This window comes from Nelusetta ayraudi, unplaced genomic scaffold (assembly GCF_046127955.1).
Source record: "Nelusetta ayraudi isolate G7.1 ecotype Tasmania unplaced genomic scaffold, CSIRO-AGI_Nayr_v1 ptg000135l, whole genome shotgun sequence".
NCBI lineage: Eukaryota > Metazoa > Chordata > Actinopteri > Tetraodontiformes > Monacanthidae > Nelusetta > Nelusetta ayraudi.
In genome coordinates, this window is record NW_027466185.1 from 3479495 (window position 1) to 3505305 (window position 25811).

The following is a 25811-nucleotide window of genomic DNA, read 5'->3' on the forward strand; positions in this document are numbered from 1 at the left end:
AGCAAACTCACCATTAGCCACATCCTAAAACTGCTGGCTGTAAGTCACGTTGTGGTCTTAGCATGTTAAAGGCTATGTTACATTAAAGGCTTTTAGGTTATGTGTTCTACGCCTATGTCATAAAAGTCATAAAATAAATATTTTTAAATTATATTATAATAATAATATTAAAACTGCAGACACAACAACCTTTTTAGTTTTTAACCCTTCCCTTAGTTTTCGGACTTCGGATTAAACAAACGCATCAGTCAGTTGCAAAAATGTTGCCACTCGGTCCTCTCAGATGAGGCACTAGCATTTGGAAAATGATGAATCTTTTCACAGCCTATCATCAATACTGCGTCATGAATTTATTTTCTAGCATTCCTGCCGCAAATTTGTTCTTTTTGTTTGTTTGTAGTTGAGCCAAACATTTAGCATTTCGTGTCCTCTCTGTGTGCTTGAAGTTGAATTAATCTTGCAGCACAGTAGCCAGGTTTTTTAAATCCCCTTGTTTATAATCTGCGGGCAGGTTACCCTGTGAAGGCATCAGTTAAAGGCTTTGCCTTTAACACTGAATTCAGGTTGAGGTTTAAATAAGATACTCTTAAAACAATCTGTAAGTGAATCGTTCCAAAGTGCAATGCAGAAAGGAGATGCAGAGATGTGACAGCTATTTATGTGCTCTGTATGTAAAACTCAACATGAGGCTGTGAAGGGGAACTTCCGTTTTAGCTTCATATGTGACACCATGAGTTTCTTTTAATTTTTATTCCTCCCACACGTTAATAATGAGGCCTTATCGGTTGTTTTTATGAGGAGTGCGGAGTCTTTGAATGTCCATTACTTACCTCTCCAGATGCACCTGTTGTCAGCCATAACAGAGGGGTCAGAGGTCGCAGATTTGAAGTGACACACTGCATGGAATGAGCTAAAGGGACTCTCCGAAGTCGCCAGGAAGTGAACAGAGCCGAGCAGAGGAAGTCGCTGGTTCGCAGGTGCAGGTTGAGGGTTTCCACATCCTCCTGCTCTTCACTTGAGGAAATGCGGCACCGAGACACATGGCTCACCACAGACAGGAGGTTGTTTGCGTCAATGATGATTTACTGACACCAACCACAACAAATTACAGGCGGAGAGCCTGTGATCTCTTTTCTTTCTTTCTTTTTTATCATGCCAAACTCTTAACATAACTGTGTTACATTTCTAATGCAACGCAAGTCGCGATACAAATAAAGTTTGGATTTGTTTTTTTTTCCAGTGTTCAGTGCTGCTGATTTGACGCTGGGTCATGTGTTAAGATGGCCTGTTGATGAGAGAGGGGCTGAGGGCCTTCTCTCAACTGAGAGTCTCGCCTCTGTTTATCTTTAAACCATGTATTTGTCCATTTGTTTGTCCAGGATGTCTAGACAGACAGACAGATAGAGACTGATGGATAGATATGCAGATATGCATATAAATAGATAGGTCTTTAAGATGCACTGAAATCAACAGCTGTCGAGTGTTAAACTACATTTTAATCTGTTGCAGTTTAAAAAAGGCACTGAAGGAGCTGCCATTCAAACGTTCCACTCGCCTCCCTTTTCGCCAACGTTTCAATACTTAATGAGACAAAACAAAAAAAAAAAAATATGGGTCAACAGCACAGCGATTGTCCGTCTCTCCAAACGGAAACGATCCACTGGAAACTTGCCCGGGGGCGAGTGGGAGTGAGACAGGGGGCAGTAATGAGATAAACAGAGATGTTGAATAAGAAGGCGGCTGACCCAAAAAGAAAGCCTCTCTCTCTCTCTGTCCCTCTCTCTTTTTCTGTCTCTCTCTCTCTTGGCGTTGGAGGAGGAGTTTCCCTGGGAGTGTTCACCCAGCTGTGGAGGCCACAGGTGGGGTAGTGAAGGAGGGGAAGAGAAATGACTACTCTGATTTCATGTGTGTGCGTGCAGGAGTGAGTGTGAGTGTCGGGGTTTGCGCAGAAGTTTGGGGGTTCGGGGAGAGCAAGGCAGTGAGCCAGCAGCTGGATTTTGTCAGCCGGTTCACGGGCAGAGCTAGCATGTCAGGGTGAATGGGTTTACATTGAAAAGGTGCCCAAGGAGACCCTGACTTTTCGTGTTTGCTTTGGGGGGTGGGGGGTGGGACTGGTGGCGGTCTGGGGGTCCTCAGGGGCGGACTTTTAGAAGGGATGGGGGGGCTGGCTTGACGGAGCGGGGGTGGCCGTCCCAGCAGTGTCACGTCCAGACCCGAGGCTCCCTCACACACTGGCAGCTCCTCTGTGAAGGGACGGCGGAGCACTTCCGCGTTGCGTTCTCTCTGTGTGAATTGTTGTCGTCGTTGTTGTTGTTATTGGTTCTTTTTTGTGGCCATGTACAGGAGGAAAAGGAGGAGGAGGAGGAAGAGGAGGGGCCGAGAGTGGGGAGGCTGTAAATCGATCCTTTGTTTTCCTCCTTGGTCTGTGTGTGTGAGTGTGTGTGCGCGCGCACACACGCGGGCGTGTGTGTGTGTGTGTGAGAAAGAGGCACTTGTTTTGGTCTGGGTGAGGTTTCTCCGGCACTGACTGGGTGTCATATCATGCGAGAGTCACTGCAGTGGGGCTGAATAACCTAAATGTGAAACACATGCTTGGCTGGGGAGGGAGGGAGGCGGGTGGGGAAAAGTTCATTCATTCATTCTTCATTTATTTATTCATTTATTTATAAGTTTAATTTTTTGACCAAAATTTGAGATAAAAACATTGCGAGTCAAAATAGTTGCTAGTCACTATATAAAGTAATTATAGTGACTATCATAGTGACTATATTGTATATATAGTATATGCTACATATACTATATATACAATATATAATTGCTAGTCACACACACACACACACTCTCTCTCTCTTACTGCTTACTATCCCTACTAGTGTCTAAATCAGCTCAGCCACAGGGAATGTGAAAATGTTCCCGCCTCGACCACGAATAGGTGCACAAGCATCGCCTCCGTCATCTGGTTCTGCTGAGGTGAAAAGGTACCGTGCCTCAGTTGAAGTGTTTTTTACCCCTTATCAACATCTGCCCAACATCTGGTTTGCATCCCCTCTACGTCCCCCACCATCCTCCACCCTGGCCCCGTAGCACAAGGGCTCGAGTTCGACAGCTCCGTGAGCCGGTGAGGCGGAGCGACAAAGTGCAGTGCGTGTTTGTGTTTATTGTACATATTTTTTTTTTCACGTAAGGCAAGTCAGCCTGACGCTGGAGGAATGTGAGTAAATGAGCGTATGAAGGAAAGAAACGGAAATGTGACGTTTACTCCGCTCTGCTCGACACCTGCGAGTGTCACGGAGGAAATCTGCTTGCCCACCTGCTTTCACGGGCTGCCACATCTGTTTGGCATTTGGCAGATCTGACACTTGTAGTAAAGCTTTCAGATCAGAGTTTAGGTTGGTTTGTTTTTTTCACTATAGAATGAACAAAGTGGAGAACTTTTTAAAAAAGTAAAAGTGAAATATGTGTTCTCCAAATCAAACAACTATGATATTAAACAATCAGAAATAAACAAATTAGTCTTTAGTAAGCCAAACACGTTGGAGTCAGGCTTGTTGGGCTCCAACTCACAGTTTATATTATTTATTTAGTAAAATTAGAGCATCACATTTGACCAGAGTTCACTCCTGTTTGGTGCATAATGGAAAACATTTAAAGGCTCCATATTTTACTCATGACTAATTACACCACCACCCCAAAAAAATAAATAATAACACTCTATATCTCCCAAAAATTTTTTTATTTAGCCTGCTGTTTGCAGCCCCCTAGAAAAACACTGTGTTTTAGCCTACTGCTCAGTGACGCTAATGCTTTTGCTAGACCTTCCACACATTTGGAAGGGGACAAAACAGAAGGAAACCCGGAGGATGGAAAATACACTTGGCTGCTTGTGGCTGTTGTTTCCCTGGGAGAGGAATCTGCTTTCCTTTGTGACATCACCAAGGGCTGAGTCACAGAACTTTGTGTCTTAGCGTACTTTCTTCAAAGGGGACGTCAAAAAATGAAATGAATGGACTTTTCTTATTTCTGGTTAGTGTTGTGACTGCTTAGAATTCCCCATTATTGCCAGGAGTCATTGGAATTTTTTTTTTTTTTCTCCATATGATGTGAAGCCGTTCAGTGACTCATAAGGAAAAAAGCAAAAAATGTTGGGCCCCATGTTTCAGGGAGAGTTGATACTGGGAGCCCCATGTGTTGGGAGCCCTTGGTATTAATGGTAGCCGGGCCAGCTGGCCTGAGGTACACAACAGACTTCAGCCTCCTTGAGAATGATTGCACTGTTTACATAAAGGTCAGTGCATTCACACCAATAGTGTGCTGCATTCAGAGAGCAACAGCGCTGGCTTTGTCATCCAGGTTATATTTATTAGGCTAAAAAAAATTGACTCAACAGAGGCTGGTTCATTCACAGTATCACTTTCTAAAGGTGATCTCTGTCTTTCCATTTGGTTATCAAGAAAATTGAAGCAAGAAAAAGAAAAAGATAAATATAGTATAATCCTGAGAGTTGTTTTTTTTTTAACCTGGTAATATTGGTTCTTATCCAGGGTGGAACTCCACCCCTGCCTAAACACAGCTGGGACAGGCAACAGCAGGAGGAAGCAGGAACATAAAATGAACGGATAGCAATGTTGAGATACTTTCTCCCAGCTGTCCATGTTTCATTTTTATCCTAAGGCCTAAATGCTGGGGTGGGAGTGTAGGCCTGTGTTTTCTTATTTGCAATCTGGTATTGTCGCCCCGGTCTGAACAGCTGAGTGTTGTGCAATGACATTCGCAGAACTCACAGAGGAAAAGCTTCACAGCTCTTTTGGTCTTGCTTCCTCAAATTTGCCTCACGCATGATTGCAAGCTTTTATTATATGTCAAGTCAACCCTCCCACCTCTTAAAAAAAAAAATCTAAATTTAACGATAACAAATTGTGAGAACTTCCTCGTCATCCAAAACGCATGCTGTCTCCACTTTGCCAATTTTTAACTTTTTGCTTTAGCCATGCATGTGCTGAACTTTCCCTTTGCTGAGCTCTGGTCTCACACTTGCATTGAGGCGATCTTTCTGATTTCTGGAAAAGTGTAGCTCAGACTTATTATTAAACTTTCTTATTACAAACACGATTTCTTCAATTGATGATGATGACATTCACTCTTCAAGAGTCTCGGGGAGTTTCATGTTTGCGTGCTTCTTTTGATTTCGAAGTCAATGACCTTTCTGGATGATACATTTCTACTTTTCTTGAAGTGGGTATGGGGTCGGGGGGGCTGCTACATATTTGGATCAGATTCCTCTAAAGCCATGATCTGGAACAGTGAATCTTGAGAGGCCAAGTGTAGGCCCCCTGTGGCCTCCGAATGATGTTGTAAATGCTCGGTAAGAAGCATATTTACCACTGGGACTCGCTCACGCTGCTGCAATCAGAGTTACCACGCAGACAAGTAACAGTGAGAAAGCAGTCAGTGTGTTTCGTGTGTGTGTGTGTGTGTGTGTGACAGAGCAAGACAGGAAGCAGTCAGGGGCCCACTTTCGGCCACAGCGTAGTAGTAGTAGTTGCGGTGACAGCGGCGAGTAGTCTCAGTGCAAAGGGAACTAGGTTAACGAATGCAACGCTCGTGATTGTTTTCATGTGTATGCAGAATTGTAAATGTGCCTGCTAGCTGCACCTCACTGAGACTCTGTTTGAAACATTGTTTATGTCACGCTATATTTACTATTTTAGATGAAAAGTGTACGTTTCATGTGCATATCTTTTGGTAATAACAAAAAAACAAATCTGCTGACAGCGATTTGTCCACATTGCTGACCTGGGTCAAGTTATATTTCCCCATTAATTTGCTTCCCCTTTTCTTTTCTTCGTTTATCTCTTGAGAATTCCTCCAAGAGGCCTCCTACAGGGAGCCTACCATTAAAGTGGCATCACATGCATATTTGTGTTATCTCATAAAGCCTCAGGGCTTGAGAGTCATGTGTCTCACGGATGCAACACCACGGCCATGTGCTCCCACTGGTTCCCATCTGGGGGATGCTGGACTGCCGAGAGTCATGCCTGTGCAAGCAGCCTTAATCCGGTGCTTTTAATCCACCTGCTGCAGCCTGAGGAATGTTATGTCTTCAAGCTGTCTTCGGAAAAAACAAACAAACAAACAAATAAATTAATAAATCGAGGATACTGTAAACTCCTTATCTAACGTAGTTATAACCGTTATAAGTCTTCGTGTTTGCCCTTTGCGCTGGGAAGCGCATTCCAATCAAAAGGTATGCTCTTGGCGCCACCTTATGTCCTTTTTAAGATATAACACGCCACCTGCATTCAGGACGTCTCTCACAAAATGTCAGCGCCGAGCCCCGCCTTGGAATGTCTTCCTGCACTGCCATCTACTGGTGTATGAGTAGAACTGCCATTAGAGACGGCCTGCGACGGCCTGCACTCATGTAAGTTTATTTTCCAGTTGTACTTGTTTTATTGTGTTTTCCCTTTTTTTCTTGTCCTCTAGTTTTCTTAATGTTATATATTATTTCACTTTATTTTATATATTGACATTTATTTATTTTGTCATATTGCGTCCCCGTCTTTCTTTGATAGTATTTCTGTACTCTTCCCACCAGTTCATGTTAAATTGCACTCTGACTCACACTCTCAGTAAGTAATGCCAGAAAAGTCAGTGAAGGCTCGAGGCTTCAGGCTTAAGGGCTGGACATTAGAAAAAGGCCTAATAATATAGCGTGGCCCCGAAAAGCTAGTGTGACTGACGCGCTCAGTTAACCATTAACCCATCATCAAACGTTGAGCTAATTTTAATGAAAGACTTGAACAGCTCAGCAAGTCGTCCGCATGGCTGATAGTTGATATATTATTGTTAATGTTGCAGAGGTTAACTTGTTCGCACTCACTGGCTCAGTTTTTCCTGTTTTAGGGGACGGGTGGGCGGAGTCAGCAACAGTCTTAACGAGCAACTTGAATACGCTTGTGTTGTGTTATATTGTTTCATAGTAATAATATCATCTCCAGATGGCTGGCTGTCATGGGACATCATGTTTACGTAGAGATAAATTTAAATACAAGTCCAAGACACAAAACTGAACTTGAAGTTTTGAATTGAATTGAAGTTTGTTTGGTTGTTATTGTTAATTGTGGGGGAAAATAAAATACAAAAAGAGAAAACCTATGACAAGATTTTGCAGACACAAGGAAAAGTGTATTGATTTACTGGCTTAAACACAAAAATAAAATTAAAAAAATTATATCAATTGATTGTCGAAATATATTGGATGGCTTTAAAATGAGGGGATGGTTAATATTCAATGATTAAAAAGGTTACAAGTTAAACAGCCAAAAAAGAAAGAAAGAAAAACAGTCAGATACCACGGCTGTCCCTCCCTGTAAATGTTTATCCGCCTTTTTTTTTTTTTTTTTTTTTGCTCTTTTCACCAGTTGCTCGTTTAATCCCACCCTGTCGTTAGGACTCTGCGAGCGTAAAAGTAGCATTTAATGATTTTCCTCCTGCTCGTTAAATCACAGCGCTCCCATCGTTTTCGCCCTCATACAGCGGGCCGCTCCAGGCCCACAGGCGGCGATAGAAAAACAAGCACCACTGACGATCTGTTGCCGGCGCTGACCCACCGAACGACCCGGGGCCCCGGCAGTGCCCCGGCTGTGCCCCCGTCGCCGCTAACCGTCGATTCAGCCCGGTTGGAGGCGCTCGGGCTGCTGCAACTGCAACGAACCCGCTGTGTGCCTGCCCTCAGCCCGTCCACACCTCTCATCCTCCGAGTTATGTCACATTCCTGGGCAACATGTCGGGACAAGAGGCGCTCCGCCTGAAACCAGGCGCAGCGAAACTGCAGGGGGGGGGGGAAATAAATAAATATGTACGATGACAGCGCGAATGGCATGCGCAACTCTTTTCACTCCGCGTGTGCGATGTTGCGTTGCACTCTGGCTGCATTCTGATGGGATCCTCCTGGAATATTCTCCCCCTCCCGCCGTGTGACATTTCAACGGGACCTTTTGGCAGTTCGCAGAATAGATTCACACACCAATGTGTTTTTAGTGAGATAACCCTGAAAAAAGAAAAACTGTTGCTGATGAAAAAAATTAAAAAAAAAAAAAAAAAAAAAAAAAAAAGAAGAAGAAGAAGAAGAAGAAGAAGAAGAAAGAATTCATATTTACATCATGAGCAGGTTCTGCTTAGAAGACGGCGGCTGTGTCTGCCCTGTAGCTAAAAACAAAATATTATTTTCAAGGCTGATAATATTGCCCTTGCTTGCAACATGCTACAACACATGTAGATGCTGCTAAATCTTACATGCTGGAGGCTTTGAGGTGGGAAAACAAGAAGCAAAGGTGAGAAGGTGAGGATCCCACCTGTTTCCTCCTCCCTCTCCCCATATTTCCCTGCCTGTCTGTTATCTGGTCTCTTATTTGATCATGTGCTGCCAGTTTCAACGTTCACCCCCCCACCCCCCAGTCCCCCTCACTGCTTCTCTCTGTCAGTGCCACTTTGCTGTATGTCGATTAACCAGTCATGGCAGTGACATGTGGAATTTTTCATTACCTCGCCCCAGGGGCTTCATGCTGTCTGTGCCTGCGTATCGTGCTGCTGTGTATATTTTTTTTCCACTCCTGCACACACACACACACACACACACACACACACACACACACACTGATTCCTCCCCTCCACGCTCTCTCTCTCCCTCCCTCCCACTCTCTCTCTCTCTCTCCCTCTCTCCCTGTGCTGTTATTCAGAGGCAGCCGGCCGGGGAGCCTCAGCCTGTTGTGTTGTTGTGCAGGCCAGCTGCATGGGGCACTTTTAGCCGCGGATCCTCCTCTCCATGGCCTGCCGCGCCGCCGGCCCTGACTCCTACACTGTGGTTATCATCCCCCTCAGGACCAGCCTCCACAGCCTGGACGCTCTGCGCTTCTACCTATGGGTGAGGGTGTGTGTGTGTGTCTCTGTGTGTGTGTGTGTGTGTTTCTGTGTGGGTCTGTGCTTATAAAGTGAAATCTGAGACCATAATCAGCTCCATCTCGCTGCTTTTATCGCCTGATGCGCGTCCAAGCGTGTGCGTCTCCCCTGTCGCCCCCTAAAGTGAAGGAGCTTCCTCTTATCGGACGCCTCACACTCTCACGTGGCGTTTTTGGCACAATCTGGCCGTCATGAATATGCGTTTTCACCTGCAATGCCTGACTTATTATTTAGAGTTAAACATCCACCGTGCCTGAGGGTTGATTGGTCTAACAATCACACCTCTCTATAAAAAATATAATAAATATATATATATATATATATAAATATAATGTATGAGTTGAGGTCATAGGAGGAAGAAAACACAGGTTCAAGCTCACAGGTGCTCATACACAATCTGAGCTGCAGTGCAGTGTTCGCCAAATAAGTGAAATATTTTTGTATATTGACAAAATATCAACTCTTCACCAGACTGGCAGGATCAGTGTTAAGTTGTTATAACCGTTGACCGGGTTTACATCATGCTGTTGCCTTGTTGGTTTGGGTAATTAACGGCGTGTCCACACCCAGGTCCCTTTTGCAGCATAACATGTTTTGTCGTAGGGCAACGTGCGGCTGTTTTTTTGTTTGTTTTTTTGTTCAGGTGGCAGTGCGACTTTGTGAATCGAAATTTAAACACTTTTGCCCTGGACCATATGGGTTTTTATCAGCAATGCAAACCTCCCATGAATTCTCAATTTCGTTTCAATGGGCCAAGTTTAGCAATGTTTATATTTATTATTTTCTGTATTGGAAGTGATTTTCATTGAGAGAGATGATGTTCAATTTTGACAGTTTTATGCAACAACGTCAGACACATTTGACTTCACGTCATTTTTATTATTTCACACAATATTTTCATTTAATTACCTTATAAGCCTCAACCTTTACAGGTTAAAAACCAAAAATGAAGGAAAATGAAATAAAGCTAATTACAATTGCAAACTCCCACAGTTTATTTCTCCTGCCTTCCAATAAGCCCTTGTGAAATTGCTCTTAAAATATATTGGATTTTGGAAAGACAAATTTTCAAAATATCACATCATATAACAGTGTAAGATTGTAAACTCGCTTGTGGTTCACTCATCTTGACCCCAGCAACGGAGGGTTGTTTTGAAGTTTCGCCGTTGTCGTCCCTCTGATACATTCCCACATGTCAAACATGACTCTTGCGGCTTCCTGTTAAAGGCCCAATATAAACCTCATCTCCCTTCCCACAGATCACGTAATCAGCTTAGGATCGCGATGTGACACGGCCAGAATGAATCATTAATGGTTTTGTGACTTTCTGATCTCGCTGGCGATCGCTTTAACAGTGGCCCACTTAGCTCCTGACCCCCTTGATTGCCAAAGGTGGGCAGGCGGTGCCATAATTTTACAATTTCCTGACCGCGGCGGCCTCTGTTCGGCTCCGCTTGAGTCCATTTAAAGCGCGCGTAGTCCCGCCGAGTGCGGACAATAGAGCCAAAGGCCTCCTGTTGCTCTGTAGATTGGCCCGACTCGTAAACAAAAGCCTTGGGGCCTCTGGAAGACAACAGGCCACCCTGTGCCAATCACACTGCTTTACATCTGGCTGTGGCTGTTGTCAGCCCCTCATGTAAACACACACACACACACACACACACACACATACCTAACAATCCACCTTTCTCTCTTTGCGTGAAAAGGTTGTTGGGTTTTTATGTGCAGAACGTGCTGAATGTTTGTTTTGTTTTTTGTTTTTTGCATGTGATTCTCAGTGGTGCTCTCTCTCCTCTCAGATTAAGCGCCTGAAGGACCTGGAGAAGGAGAGGGACGCTCTGTGCTCGGGGCTGGAGGTCCTGGAGAAGACCCGCCTCTGGTACCTGCAGCGGCTGCAGGAGAACAAGGCCAAGAAGGACGTCGTCAAGGCCGACTGCGCGTTTGGATCCATCTATGACGCCACGTCTGAGGTATGGGAAAGCGGGAGGTCCCCAGAAAGTTCCAGATAATACAGCACATTTGACATCAAATACAGGCCAAGACACAGTAATTAGTATTTAGACCCCCCTCTAATTCCATACTTTTTAAAAGCTTTCTTTGAAGTGTTTTACATATAAGTTTAAATTAGAGGAGGAAAGGGTTTAGAAATGTACAGCAGCGTGTTTTGTAGATTTATTTGTAATAGAAAAGTCACTGTACTGATAAAATAGTATTTTATTTTATCAGTACAGCCTGTGAATGACCTCCCACAAAAAATACATATCCTATTATTCTTTTGCAATATGGGCAATTATTCTTTTCGCTCAGTTTTGTTTTTCCGGACAGGCGATTGTTCCGTTCGATGAGGCTGCCTTGTTTTTGTTCCCGTTAGAACATGTGGAAGGCACCAAGGAAGGGTCGTGTTTTTGTTTTGTTTGTTTTGACTTCAAACAAGTATTTTTGCAGAAGTAAGCTGCAAAAAAGGGATAAATATCTTATTTTCTTGAGATCCATCGAGCTGTTTGAATAACTAATCGCGCTACTCTGCTTGTATCTGCTTATCAAATGGGAACAATGTTGTTGTTTTTTTTTTTAAATCAAGCCATAAACAATGAACCGCTGGGCTTCCACTGTCTCCACAGACTCAGTCCTGCCTCATCAGGACTCTGATCCAGAGGGTGAACGGCTCTCTGGGCTCTGTGATGTCAGAGCCCAACGTCACCAGCGGCAGCGTCCCCTCTCTCGTCGATGCTGTGGTAGACAGCGACCTCCGCTGGCGAAATACAGTACTGACGAAAGTAGGAGCAAGATCTTCTTCTTCTTCTTCTTCTTCTTCTTCGCTCCGCTGATCTTCCCCCACAGATTTTCTAAATTGTCACAATTGGCTAATTTCTTTACTTTTGATGCCACAAACAGGAGGTGAGTGAAAAGAATCATCAAATCGCCATGCTGGAGCTGGAGAAGGACGCCCTCCTCGAGGAGCTCGGTGACCTGCAGCCCCACTGATTGAATGTAAAAACAGATGTGTAAATATGTATTTAAATTGATAAAAATGGCTAGCAATGGAACATTTGGTTCTATGTGTCCTTGTCAAAAGAGACCAAGTGTTATTTGAACATATATAACAAGATCACAATCTTTACTGTGGATGTACAATATTGGGATCATTGCAAAGTTTGCTTCTCAACTCCCTTATTGTGTGAAAGGAAAGTGGGCAAAACCGAGGCTTTAAAGTGATTAGCATGTCCTTTTCCGCATAAATATTTGTGAGGCATATGTACTTTATAATATATGGTGTCTTTTAACATATTAAACCCCCACAAAGAAGAACATGCTGTTAAAGGTTCCTGAGCTCAATCTATCTTTTTAATGCAGCTGATTTTCAAATTTTTATTGTGTAAAATAAAGCATTGACATTCAATTCCAATGTAAAGCAATGGATCTGTTGGACTTCACTCCAATTTGCTTCCCTGCATAAATTTCACATACATTTTTTTTAATCAAGATGCACCAGATTGAACCACTCAACAACAAATAAAGGCTTTCTTCAATGTGTAATTGCAGATATGGCGGTGAACATATTTTTTTTCATCTCTTTAGCAAACACATCATGTTTTCTATTTTTTTTTCCCCACCGCAGGAAAATCTTGTATCAGCGTCTGCCCCGCTACCCTCCAGTTGTTCCGTTTCCGTACCTGAATGTGGGCCCTGTGTCTAAACAAGTCGCAACAGCCTCCCCCGGTGGTCTCGCACTGATCTCACTAGGGCAGATAAGCGCTATCAGGTCGTGCCATCGTACGCTTCTGCAGAAATTCTCCTGCTTGCGCTGCACGAGCCCGTAGCTGCTCATGCAGGCTTAATATCGAACCCTAAATCTGCTTCACACTGACAGATATCACTCCAACACCCGCACCTGCTATCTCCTGTTGCAATCATTTGAAAGAAAAGTGTTATGTTCACTTTGTTACCAGTACACGTTTTTTTTTAAACATTACTGTATTGTTTTTCACTGCAGAATAAGGTGTGTTTCTTCCCATATGCTGCATGAATGGAGTGATGGCCTTGTAAGAGTGTGTTTACTCTGAGCTCATGGTGGCCCCGTGTCTCTGAAGCTTAGAGCCACAATGAGTGACGGTAAATAGGTCTGATAAGAACAGAAGATAAGTTAAATACGGGCAATTTGTACCGGTGGTTGAAACTAGGAGGCTTTTGCAGCCGTTTGTGAGCCAAAACATTTTCTTGAAACACTTGGAAACGTCCAGATTTTTTTTTTTAATTATTTTTTTTAAATAAAGCAACTTTTCCCTGTTGAACCAAAATTCTTTAACTTTGCGCAAGTGCTGCAACTCCACTGCCTGCAAAAAATGTGCACCGGCATCAGATTAGAATCAGTCCCAGTGCAACAGGAAAGAAAAACACCCATCAGAGGCATTGGCTTTCATTTAAGTAGCTTTGCGTCCTCTATCTTTAGGCTGCCGCTGAACCATCAAGCCCAGGGTACCAGCACTTGACTAATTATTGGGTCTAATTCACATGCTGCACAGGCAAACACCTTTTGTTATGAGTATGTCACGCCTTTGTGGTTGCCTATGCCATTCTTCCATGCCGGAACGGTTCACCTGAGCTGCTGGTCTCTCTAAATCTCCCTTTGACTCATGTACAATATCATGTTTTGCTTCTTCTTCTCCAGTTTGGGCTTTTTTTTTCATATTGCCGCGCGTCAGACGCTGTGAGCTCTTTTCCATGCAGGTCAGCGGAGGTGGGAAGTGTAAACACCCCCAACAGACAGAGGGCAAAAGGAGGGAGGCGTCTCCGGAGGCAGTGACTGAAAGCATTCCTCCCACTCGTGAGAATACTGCGACTTCCTGAGAGCCCCTCCGATGGTACAGTAAGTAGGTGGTCTTTGGGGAGCAGTCAGGCGACCACAACAACAATGAGAGAGACTTTATTTTTGAACAGACACGTTTTCATACGGACAGTCGTGTCAAACTGGATGCTGCCTACAAATAGAAGGTACAACGGTGTTTGTGCCAGTTGTGCTTGGATGAGGCATTTTAATCTGCAGACATATGACTCAGTTAACCTTGAGGCATGAGTAAACCTTTCATGCACAGTTTCAAAATAAGGTATCTTGCATCATCAAAGTGAAATATCTTTGTTAGAACATAAGGGATAGACAGTGGATGGACAGATGGAAAACAATGTTTTACTTTTTACAATTTTGATAATCGACAGTTTTGTTGTGCTCGCTTGTGTAAAGACAATATTCCTGATAGCAAGCTAACCAGCTATTAACTCTGCACTTTAAATTGTGTGTTGGTGTGATGAGTATGGGTAATTGCTTATCTCTTGGATTGGATTGTTTCTTATTTGTCGTCAGTTTATTATTAATATCAATGATTAAAATATATTTTCTCTGCATTATCAAATGGAATTGATGCAAAAACATTTTTCCACACAAACCCTGAAACGGAGTAAAATTTACCTAGTACTTTTTGTTATTGTTCTTGACCTGTAAATAATCTGCCTTAAATTGGAGGCCAGTGAGCAATTTCATGTTTAGTTAAAGACCTCATTATTACAAAACAAAAGCCAAAAGTCATTAGCCGCATACTCACTTTGTGTCCACGTTGCACCTGCTGTTTTCATGGTGCACTCAAAGATGTTACAGAAAAGTCATCATACAGACATATAATATTACAAACTCTGAAGGTTACCCCCAACAATTCGATCAATTTCGAGATATTACCGCCTGGTTCATGAGAATGTGATGTACCAGTTCATGTCATCACCAGCTGAATGGGTGAAGACGCACTTTGAGCACACTTCTTTTGATGCACGCGGAAAAAACTGAACTGTGAATTTTCAGTTCGAGCCAAAATATGCATTATGTGTAACCAAACTGTTCTAGTCCAAAACTTCAGTGCTTTCTTTTTTGTATAAATGCCAAGTTGACCACGAGACAGAGTAAGCCTCAGAAGAGTATTTCCCCGCTGTCGGTGGGTCCGGCTCTCGGTCCTCCGTCGCTGCTCCACTCTGACCTCCGAGGCGGCCGCGCACCGTCGGCCGACGCCTCCATCCCGGAGACGTTCAGGTCCAGCAGACTCTGTAGGTGCTTGATGTAGTCTATGGCCGCCCGCAGGGTCTCCACCTTGCTCAGCCGTTTCTCGTCGAGCTCCTGGGGGAGATGCTCGCGGAGCCGCGCGTAACCTTCGTTTACGCAGCGCACGCGGTGCCGCTCCCTCTCGTTCCTTTTGCGGATGAACGCCGGCTCGAAGGAGTATTCGCACGGGCCCATGGCCCCGTGGAAGGGGAAACAGGAGAACCGTCTGCAGGGTAACCTCTGGCCGGCGTGCGCGGGCTCCAGGTACGCGTCAAGGTGGAAGGGCAGTCCGAGTCGAAGCGCATCACTGCAGTGCGCTCCGCCGTTTTGTATTGAGGAGCCACGGAGAGCCAAAGAGATGTACGAAATACGATCCATTGAATTCATTCTGGAAATCAAATAAATATATAAATTAATTCTTCAGCAATCAGCCACATTATTCTTTTCAATGTGGAGGAGAATGCGCGCAATTTAGTTATGGTCCTCCGAGAATTATCCCAAGTTGACCCCTTTTTACGCACACTACTTCCAAGGTTTTAATACGTTTCAGAAGAAGACAGCTAAGGATCATGGTTGGACTCCCAGTTTGTGTGACAGCCTTCTTTGCCGAGGTTTTTAAACGGGAGACACGGTGGGTGTGATCCGTCAGGTGCACTGTCGAGATTTGCACGCCCCTCGCAAGAGCACGCACCGCGGCTTCGCAGCGCTTCGGCAACAGAGAGACGACATATTTGAATACAATGTATTGATACATTGAATAAGATTTATTTTGTTTCTTTGTCAGTTAATTAACATTTAACATACTGGACATTCACAGCTTTGACTACTTGTGTGCGGTGTGAATATGCCTCCTCCTCCTCCTACTACTACTACTACTGATGATGATGATGATGATGATGATAATAATAACAATAATAATAAACTGATTATATTTGATAGACAAAAGATTATGATCTCTGACATTTATTAACCTAACAGACCAACATACAACTGGCAGACCACAAGATACACAGGAAAGACCACTACCAATAGGTCGGTACCAGTGTCTTTAGCGCCCCTAGTGGTAGAGACCACTGCTCCGTGCCAGACCAACTGGTCGGTACCAGTGTTTTTAGCGCCCCTAGTGGTAGAGACCACTGCTCCGTGCCAGACCACTGAATTGGCCACAGCTGCTGCTGCATTTGTTTCTGAGCATATGTTACCCAGAAAAAAAAACATCTTACTACTATCAACTCCTCCAGTATTTATAAGGTCGCACTCGCACTCGGCCCTAAAATTAGGACTTTTTATCCATTTCGCCCCAGAACAACCGCCGCTCGTTGCTTAGGCGACTCTGGAAAAAGTGCGCATGCGCAACAGAGAGTGCCATGGCCCCGTCCAGGGAGTTGTGTTGGTGTGTTGTTTTCTACACTGTTACTTGTGTCTCGTTACCTGAACACTTGCCAATAAGAGTACCGACAGCGACGCTGTGTACACGTAGTTCTATCCCGCAATTTTGTTTTTAGTTATTTTTGTCAACGCTGCCTTGCGAAGCTAGCGCTAGCATGGCTGCAAATGGGTGGATGTGTTGCTAGCTGGTTGTAAACAAGACGTTTGACGTGGTGGAGTGCGATGGGTTTTTGCTGGTTAGGTTAGTTTTTCGATATTTGAGCTGTTAGTTATTCCAGTTTCTTTTTTTCACAGGGAGAGAAACCCTGCTCAGCCTTTGAATTTAGGTAAGTTAATCTTCTCTAAACTACCTTATGCCGCATGTTTATATTGTACTAGCTCGCATGTAATGGTTTCCACCAGCTAAATGTTTACTACAAACTGTAAAAATGTGTATCTGCTAACTTTGCCCAAGCGTCAGTTAAATACCCCGATAACATTCCGTGCTAGCTGTTGGACATGTTGTCTCATTACATGTTACCATCGTTTAAGTGCGATTCTAATCCAGAATGAACGACATGAACCTGAGTCCTGTGGGCATGGACCAGCTCACTGTGCCCTCAGTGAGCGCCAGCCACCTGGGCCTGCCGACATCCCCCACACACAACCCCATTCCCACCCCAGGTACGAGGTCTCCAAGCCATTGCTTTTCTCTGCTTCTCAGATGAATTGAAATCCACATATTTCCTAGGTTTATTCACGATACAGCAAGGGACTCCTGTTGTCATTCTCCAGCCTTTTTTTATTTGCTTAATTATTCCAGCTTTTTTTGTTTAGACCGTCACTCCTATTCTCTGTTTTTCCTTTGCACACAGGCATGCCTGTGGCCATCCCCAGTTTGGGTCCCTCCCTGGGTTCCCTTCCCTCTGCCCTCTCGCTGATGCTCCCCATGGGTCCACTGAGCGACAGAGGAGTGATGTGTGGCCTTCCAGAGAGGAACTACTCACTGCCTCCACCTCCATACCCTCACCTGGAGAGCAGTTACTTCCGGCACATCTTGCCTGGTGGGCTGCTGCTTTTGTCTCACTTGTTGTGTTGCTTATGTGCATTACTCCAGTTATGCACAACCATATTATGGGATAATAATAACAAAGATGCTCCTGTCATCCCCGCCGCAGGTATCCTGTCCTATTTGGCCGACCGTCCGCCACCGCAGTACATCCATCCCAGCACCCTCAACATGGACGGAACCCTTTCAGTAGCCAGTAACAACCCCACAGGTTTGGACCCCTACAGCGGCCCTGGAGGCCCACTGGAGCAGGGTCTGGTTCCTATGGACTCCCGACAGGTGCCCGGTCAGGGAGATCTCCACCAACCTGGTGCCCACGAGCTGGACTCCACTGGGTTGGCCATGGAATCGCGTGTCAGCAGCCCCATGTCCCCAGACCGGATGGGGGAAGAGCTGGCCACCATGGATGGAGTTGGGGTGGTGGCGGTGTCCGACGCCCAGCAGCAACTGGGAGGCGGGAGACAGCCTCAGCCGCATGAAGGCCTGGCTGGGGTGGACTCATCTGGCGGGGTCATGCCGCTGCACGGGCCCCCTGTGCTCGAACTACCCGTGGTAATGGAGGCCGATCACATGGGAGGGCGGGTGGGCAATGCAGGAGGAGGCGGCGGCGGAGGCCTTGGGGAGCAACTCCACTCGAACGGGGAGTTGAATTCGGGCGTTGTCAGCGTGGTGCTCACAGGCTCCATGGCCAACCAGGGCCAGCTGGAGCCAGTATCCTTACACGGACACACGGGGATGGGGCTGGAGGCTGTCAATGTTTCCCCTATCACGGCGGAAGTGTCCCTGGGACCGGAGAACAATCTGGTGTTGGTCAACTCCAGCCTGCAGCTGGAGGATTCCTCTTCCAACAAGGAGAACATGGCTTACACCATCTGTGAGTTGGTCTCTGTTGGTTTGCAGACTCCAGTCTTATAAGTACTTAAGATGAATCACACATTTTTTGTCCGTGCTACATTTTGTGTAGGGTGCACGCTGTGTGAGCGCTCTTATACGTCAGACTGCCCAGAGCACGGCCCGGTCACCTTTATTCCCGACACACCCATCCAAAGCCGAGCTCGCCTCTCACTGCCACGCCCCCTGTGCCTCCGCATCTCGGTAGCTGATGAACCTCTTGGTGAGTAAAAGCGCTTTGCTCTTTGTGGAACCTTTCAGTTTGACGCACCCGAGAGTTGTGCCATACAAAAACTCTGGAAAATGCAGCGATTCAATTTTTTCTTCCCTTATTTCCAAAGTAAAATCAAAATAGTCTTTCCGCGACGCTGACCAATGCGGTACAGGTTGCTTCTATGAAATCCACAATTCAAAATCCCAAATAAACACTTGACCGTCTCTAAACTATATGGCTGTGTTCAACTGAAGAGCTTGCCGGCCCCATTAACTCTTATATAATGCAGGTGCTGCAGTCACCTGCCTACGGTGATTAGGGGGCAATTGTTTGGTCCATAATTAACAAATAAAATAACAGTGATGAAATATTACAATGCAACAAAATAAATATTTTGCTAAAGATGTTTTGTAAATTTCCATGCGGTGTATCGGTAGCAAAACACTTCTGACTTCTGCCATTAGGAGTTTTTGCGCGTGACGTCATCCCTCAGAGGACTTGCTTCGGACCTCTGGTGGGCCAGCACTGCAGTAACGTGGACCTCTCTGACTGGCCAGAGAAGGACACGCCGCAAATCTGGAAGGTCAGTAGTGACATTGCAGTCAAACTGCGTGTATCTTAACTTAAAGCTGAAAAATCACACCTCATCTTCACCTCAGATGTACCATAACAACGCGCTGGAGTTCTACATTGTCACGACGGACGAGAATGAGTGCAACTGGATGATGTTTGTCCGCAAAGCAAGGCATGACAGTAACGCATGAACACGAAAGCTGTAGTGCGAATAGATTTTAACCAACAGCTGCTTTTTTAACGTGCGCATGTCTTCTCCTTCGAAAGGACCCGCGAGGAGCAGAATCTGGTGGCCTACCCCGCCAACGGGAAACTGTTCTTCTGCACGACCACAGAAATCCACCCAGAACAGGAGCTGATCTTCTACTACAGCAGAGACTACTGCAGGCTGATTGGTGAGAAGATGGCTGATGCATTGTTGTATTGTTGAAGGCCCAGTGTTATTATGGCACCTGACAGGTTGATTTCAGAAATTTTGTGGAATATTAAATCTTTTTAAAGAAAAGGCAGCGACCCATTTTCTTTGGTTGCTCAGCATTCCGCCACCGTCTGTGTCACTGCGCAGGTCTTTCTCATATTCCTGAAGGCGAGCTCTGCCAGTGTGGCAAAGAGTGCTCGTCCTACACGGCGCTCAAGTCTCAGCTCAGCAGCCACAGCAGCAGCCACGGCCACAACCAGCCGCCACACAGCCACAGCCCGCCGCAGCAGGACCACGCTCAGCAGCAGCAGCAGCAGCAGCAGCAGCAGCAGCAGCAACAGGAACAGCAGCAGCAGGAACAGCAGCAGCAGCAGCAGCAGCAGCACACTCACCAGGAAGAAAAGCTGGCCAATGGGACTTCAAGCTCCTCCTCTTCGCCGTGGCCATGCCACGCCCACGGCACAGGGCCAACCAACGAACACGACAACAACAACGGCGTCGGGGACGGCGTGAATCCGAACTCAAACTTAAACACAAACGCTCGGGCCAAAGGTCTGGGTCACGGGCGCGAGAAGAAGTTCAAGTGCAGCATGTGCTCCCGGGCCTTTATCACGTCCACCAAGCTCAACGTGCACTTCATGGGTCACGTTGGGATGAAGCCTCATAAGTGCGAGTACTGCAGCAAGGCCTTCAGCGATCCCAGCAACCTCAGGATGCACCTGAAGATTCACACAGGTGTGTATCAAACTGGCTCAGTCTTGCATATTTTGGTGCGACAACACAAATATTAAACCTCAGCACATGAAAAATATCATTCAGGATGTTGTCATCAAAGGTTTGCTCTAATGCACAGGTGTCAAACATATTTGGCCCACGAGGCAATACAAAATCACTACTAGAGCTGGCCTGCAGGTATTATACAGCACATGTAGCGCTAATACTACAAATCCCAGAATGCTCAGTTGGTATTTTGTTGGTATCAATCAGGTCAGGGTGTACATTGAAGGATATTATTACTTCATTGGTTTATTGTTATTTTATTTTTAAATGTGTTGCCTGTGGAAAAAGAAACCTAAATCAGAAGGCTGCAAATTAAAAAAGAGCTTTATGATTTTTATTTACATTTTTATTTATTTTAATTCGTTTTTTTGATTTGAAATTAAATTTTGTATCTGTGCAATATCAAGTTATTTATATTGTATAGTGTTAAGTTTTGCTTGTTCCTTATTCAGGTTGAAGCAAAACTTGTTTGGGTCCATATAAAAAGGTTCTCTGTTCTATCCGGAGGAAGATTTTTCCAATAAATGTAAATCAATGTTGGCCCAAGACTTTGTCCAATTGTGTATTTGAGTTTGACACCTCTGATCTAATGGATGATCCTTAAATGTGTTTTAACCATTGACCAAACAGGTCAGAAGAACTATAGGTGCACCGTCTGCGAAAAGTCCTTCACCCAGAAGTCCCATGTGGCGTCACACATGCTCATCCACACCGGTGCGGAGAAGCTCAAGTGTGACCTCTGCGAGCGGACGTTCATCAGGAAGCAAGACCTGAAACAGCACATGTTCTCTCACACACAGTCAGTAACTTGTGAAGCGTTTCTATCTAATCTTTGTCAACTTTGTGTGTTTTTTTTTTAAACTTATTATCTTGATTTGCCGCAATTCTGTTGAAAATCAAAGTGAACCCCTCTTTCTCTCTTCACCTTTCTCGCGACAGCGAACGGCAGATACAGTGCCCGAAGTGCAACAAGCACTTCCTCAAAACCAACCACCTGAAGAAGCACATGAACTCGCACGAGGGCCGCAGAGACTTTGTCTGCGAGAAGTGCCACAAGGCTTTCCTCACCAAATACCACCTCACCCGCCACCTCAAAATATGCAAGGGGCCCAAGGCGGAGAGGGCGGTTCACAAGGAGCAGGACATGGAGGAGGAGGAAGATGAAGAGGAGGAGGAAGAGGAGGAGGATGAGGAGGAGGAGGACAGCAGGAGAGGGAGGGAAGGGGAGAGGGGCCGTGACTCACCGAGCAACGATGACTGCGGTTTAGACGTTGGAGGGTACAGTTCTGAAAAGTCCTTGTCACCCCCTCATTGACCACAATGTGCCTCCTTATGAAAAAACAAATCATCCACATATGGCAGCTTGCGTTAATAGACGACAATCTGATGAAACACACATCAGTTTGGACATTTAGAGACAGACTAACTGAAGTATTTTTGTAGCCACAACAAAGAAAGACAACAGCTGTCAAGGGAACTCGCACATCGGTTTCCCCTCAAGTGTGCTGTTAACTTTGTTTTTCCAGCTTTCAGTAAAATCAATTCTAGCATTCTCTCATTCGGCTGGTCTGCACATGAAAACATATGGTGCAACTAATGCCAAACCCTTTCCATCTTTTCCATCAGGACAGTGTGATGGAAAGAATCACATTAGAAAGCTACTAAATCCACCTTTGTGTTTTCCCAAACCGCTGACATTGACTTTTGGAAAATATTTGATCAAATTCTGTTCACTTCCATGTCTGTGGGGCGACACAGACATGATATTTTCTCAACAGCAAGAGCGTTGCGCATCCTCCTCTTGTTCCTGTTTAGACTCTCAAATATTTTTTGCTGCTAACATAATTGTTGTCATATTTTGAGCTAAATGGTGAATATCTTATACCAATAAACACCACTTTGTCATTTAACTCTGTACGTATGAGTAAATATTATTTGTACTTCAAAATAGCCCACCCTGTTTCAGTGACAGGATTATCGGGATTCATATTTTAATGTGTAGTTTCTAATTTTACAATGCCATGAATTCATTTACCTACTATACATTTTTATAGAGTATATATAGGGTTTTTTCTCAAGCATGGATATACCGACACCTGCAAAAAGGCAGCATCTCCGGGATACCAGGCTGCCAAGAGCACACAGGAGTGATCACACAGGTTCTCAAGGAGGCAAGGGAGAAAAAAGGGGACCTGGCGGTGCTGTGGCCAATGCCTATGGCTCAACACCCTATAAGTTTGTTCTGGAAACACTGGAGAGGCACCATGTTCCAGCTGTAGTAAGAATGCAGAGGTCCCAAATCCACGTCTGGGATCCGCCAACCCGTGCCTTCATGGATGACCTGACAGTTACAACCGAGTTAGTGCCTGGACCCAGATGGATCCTGATGGGGCTGGAGAGGCTAATTGGATGGGGCAGGATGTCATTCAAGGCAAGCAAGTTCCTTGGTCTTGAAGAAAGGCAGAGTGGCAGAAAGGTTCCGTTTCTCCATTGCAGGAACACCAATCCCGACTATCTCAGAGAGGCCTATAAAGAACTTGGGAAAGTTCTTTGACAGCAGCCTTAAGAATACAGCCTCCATCAGGAACACCTGCAAGGAGCTAGAAGGATGGCTGAAAAGGGTTGACAAGATGGGCCTCCCAGGTAAATTCAAGGTATGGGTTTACCAGCACAGGGTTATGCCAAGGATACTGTGGCCATTGCTTCTTGATGACTTCCCAATTACCACCATCTCAAATCTGGAAAGGAGGCTCAGCCGTTACCTGAGGAGATGGCTGGGACTGCCAAGTAGCAATGTTGCTCAAACTGACACTTCCCTTGAAATCCGTTGAGGAGGAGTTCAAAGTTTTGCGTGTAAGGGAGGTGTTGCAGTTCCAGGAGTTGGCAGACCCTATAAAATCATCTTTTCTAAATAAAATCTAACAACAAATATATCTGGTCAAACTTTCCAACAATACTATTTGGCCCTAACGTGTTTATAAAGGAATCACACAAAGCGTTAGCTAACTTATGAAAATAAATTGTTTATTTTCTTTGAACATGAAAATAACAGAGTGGACAGTAACACATTAGTAAAAGTAATAATAAGTCGCTAAACTTTCAATGCCAATTCAACATATTCCCTTCAACACTTTAATTGGGAGTCCTGGTTAACTTGGCTTGCCTAATCAAATGAGGCTTGCTGATACATTACTATGTATGGCATGTACTGTTATAAAATGTCTGTAATAGCTGTTGAAATAAGTGTAACATTGTCAGCATGTGGCCTAAACTATGCAAATGTCCCCATGCCCACACTATCATGGAAGGCTTGCTGACAGGGTGGACATTTTTGGCTAATGTTAGCATTTAATTAGCACACATGGACCTTACAGCTAGCTAAATGATTCAGTTAGCAAGCGGACTGTGTGCTGTTTAACACAGATATTTTGAGTTTCTGAAAGGTTTTTATATTAATTGATATTTCACTATGACGGGGTGGACATGTTAAGCTTGACAACATCAAACTACACACCAAATATGATGGAAATTACTTACTCTGAAACTAGCCACAGTTTCTGTCTCCATTGAAGAAAGGCAAAATGGTGCTTGTGATGTTACTGAAAATATCATTAGGTTTCGTAAAGGGACAGTTCGCCCAAAATAACAGGGGGGACAGCAATTTCAGGGATACATGCAAAATTTTCAATATTATTATGAAAATAGAATATACATAATAAAAATGACTTGTTTTATCAAATAACTTGTTGTGACAGTAAGATAATGTAAAAACAAACAAACAAACAAACTGATTTAGTATAATTTAACCATTTATGACACACACTGAAGTTAGCAACAGCGTGTGGGACATGCCAAAATCATGTACATCCAAAGGAAAAAAATGGTAAAAAATGAAGTAAACAAATTTTAAGAGACATATCATTGTACTGATATGTATGCAAACCTTTGGTCACTTATAGTAAGACTTCAGAGTTTAATTATTCTGCTGCATTTTCATGATGACTGAGCTATTCTGATGAGGACACCACGTGTTCACCTGCTCGGGCAGTGACGTCACGCCCCCCGTGATCCTGCCCTGTGGCTTAAAGCCATACATCACAGTATGCAATGATCTATCAGCACAGGTTGGTTACACCATCACAGCCGAGCCAGTTGGGCGTGGGGTGCTCGGCTGTTTGCGGATTGGTGGGGGGTCGGGGGTTGGGATGTCTGCCTCGCTGGGGGCTGGGCCTGGTGGCTGGTGGGTGGTGCTACGGGGTCGGGGGCAGCGGTTGGGGTGGGGGGTGGGGGGGGTCCCTGCCTCTGGGCTGGGGGCCCCCTTGTTGGTGGGAGGGCTGGTCCATCCCTGTGTCTGGGAACTGGCGCTGGATCGTACGCGGTGGGGTCGCATGCCTGGGGTGTGGCTGCGCGGCCGCCGGCTACCGCTCCTGTGGGCCCGGGTGGTGCCTTCTGCCCGACCTTCGCCCTCCGTCTCCCTGGTCGCCACCGCTGCCCCGGGGCCCTCGGCCAGTGGGTGGTGGCCCCCTTTTGGCTCCTGGATCCCTGTGGTGTCCCCGGCCCCGACGTCGCCAAGAGGGCGCCCTGACCGGGAGTCGCCCCTGGGCGAATAATAGGTGTGTTTTTTTTTTTTTTTTTTTTTCTGTTTCGGGTGATTTGTGTCTTGGGTGGTCGCTGCCCGGCCTTCTGGCCGGGTGCCGTGGGGGGCTCGATGTGGGTGGTGACCGGGTCCCCGGTGGGCCTCCCCCCGATACGGTCTCCTCACCCCTGCTCTGGGGCACCGACTGCACCCTTGTTGGCGAGGATCTGGCCCCCACGCCGAGTCAGTCTATTACCCACTGACATTTTACACTAGGGCTTTGGATGAGGGTCTCCATCGGCCGGCCACCGCTCCATCTCCCAGGTTCGTGCACTGCGGCCGCCGCCCTGCTCAGCAGCAGTGTGGTTGCCCCAGGGCCTTACTACCCCTCCATTTTAACCACACCATAGTCCAATATGCCAGCAAGTGCACATATACACTGACACTACACACAGTGGGGTCGGCCTGCTGATGGGGGGGCGGGATTCGGACCTCGGAGGCTGCACTAATTGGCAGCCTACTTCCAGTGACGTACTTAAACACACCCACTCCCACATTCAGGTACACACACCACCACACCCATACACACACACACACACACACACACACACACACACACACACACACACACACACACACACACACACAGAGGTATACACAAGCACGGGTACACTGTTGCACACTATTGCATAGCTTATTGCCTTATTTATCCATGAGTATATTATTCTAATTGTTAATTGTATAATAATTATCATTATTATTATCAATATTATTATTACTATTAACGTTGTTATCATTATCATCGCTATTATTATTATTATTATTATTATTATCATTATATGTACTCGCATGTATGTTTATATGGGTATATATGCATCTGTG

The 25811-nt window shown here is 45.3% G+C and overlaps 3 protein-coding genes across 5 annotated transcripts; 2 read left to right on the forward strand and 1 right to left on the reverse strand.

Annotated features, from left to right (window-relative positions):
• Positions 1–8118: 8118 nt before the first annotated feature.
• Positions 8119–13735, forward strand: LOC142877256 (suppressor APC domain-containing protein 1). 2 transcript variants are annotated; one of them, XM_076011722.1, is made up of 5 exons: positions 8119–8923; positions 10758–10928; positions 11580–11735; positions 11854–11949; positions 12578–13735. In XM_076011722.1, the coding sequence occupies exons 1-4, from the start codon at positions 8825–8827 to the stop codon at positions 11941–11943; spliced, it is 516 nt and encodes a 171-aa protein (XP_075867837.1). In that variant the 5' UTR covers positions 8119–8824; the 3' UTR covers positions 11944–11949; positions 12578–13735. The 2 variants fall into 2 exon arrangements, with proteins under 2 accessions (XP_075867837.1, XP_075867836.1); XM_076011721.1 differs by lacking the exon at positions 12578–13735 and having other exon boundaries at positions 8121–8923; positions 11854–12499.
• Positions 13736–13866: 131 nt separating this feature from the next.
• Positions 13867–15646, reverse strand: LOC142877257 (achaete-scute homolog 4-like). Its single transcript, XM_076011724.1, has one exon. The coding sequence runs from the start codon at positions 15425–15427 to the stop codon at positions 14912–14914; it is 516 nt and encodes a 171-aa protein (XP_075867839.1). The 5' UTR covers positions 15428–15646; the 3' UTR covers positions 13867–14911.
• A 703-nt stretch (positions 15647–16349) lies between these two features.
• On the forward strand, positions 16350–22263 carry prdm4 (PR domain containing 4). Of its 2 annotated transcripts, none has more exons than XM_076011390.1 (12): positions 16350–16433; positions 16724–16755; positions 16961–17092; positions 17284–17472; positions 17587–18351; positions 18442–18591; positions 19047–19165; positions 19242–19327; positions 19423–19550; positions 19721–20308; positions 20984–21152; positions 21293–22263. In XM_076011390.1, exons 3-12 carry the CDS (start codon positions 16978–16980, stop codon positions 21666–21668), a joined length of 2685 nt encoding a protein of 894 aa, XP_075867505.1. In that variant the 5' UTR covers positions 16350–16433; positions 16724–16755; positions 16961–16977; the 3' UTR covers positions 21669–22263. The 2 variants fall into 2 exon arrangements, with proteins under 2 accessions (XP_075867505.1, XP_075867504.1); XM_076011389.1 differs by having other exon boundaries at positions 16359–16433; positions 16977–17092.
• The last annotated feature ends 3548 nt before the right edge of the window (positions 22264–25811 follow it).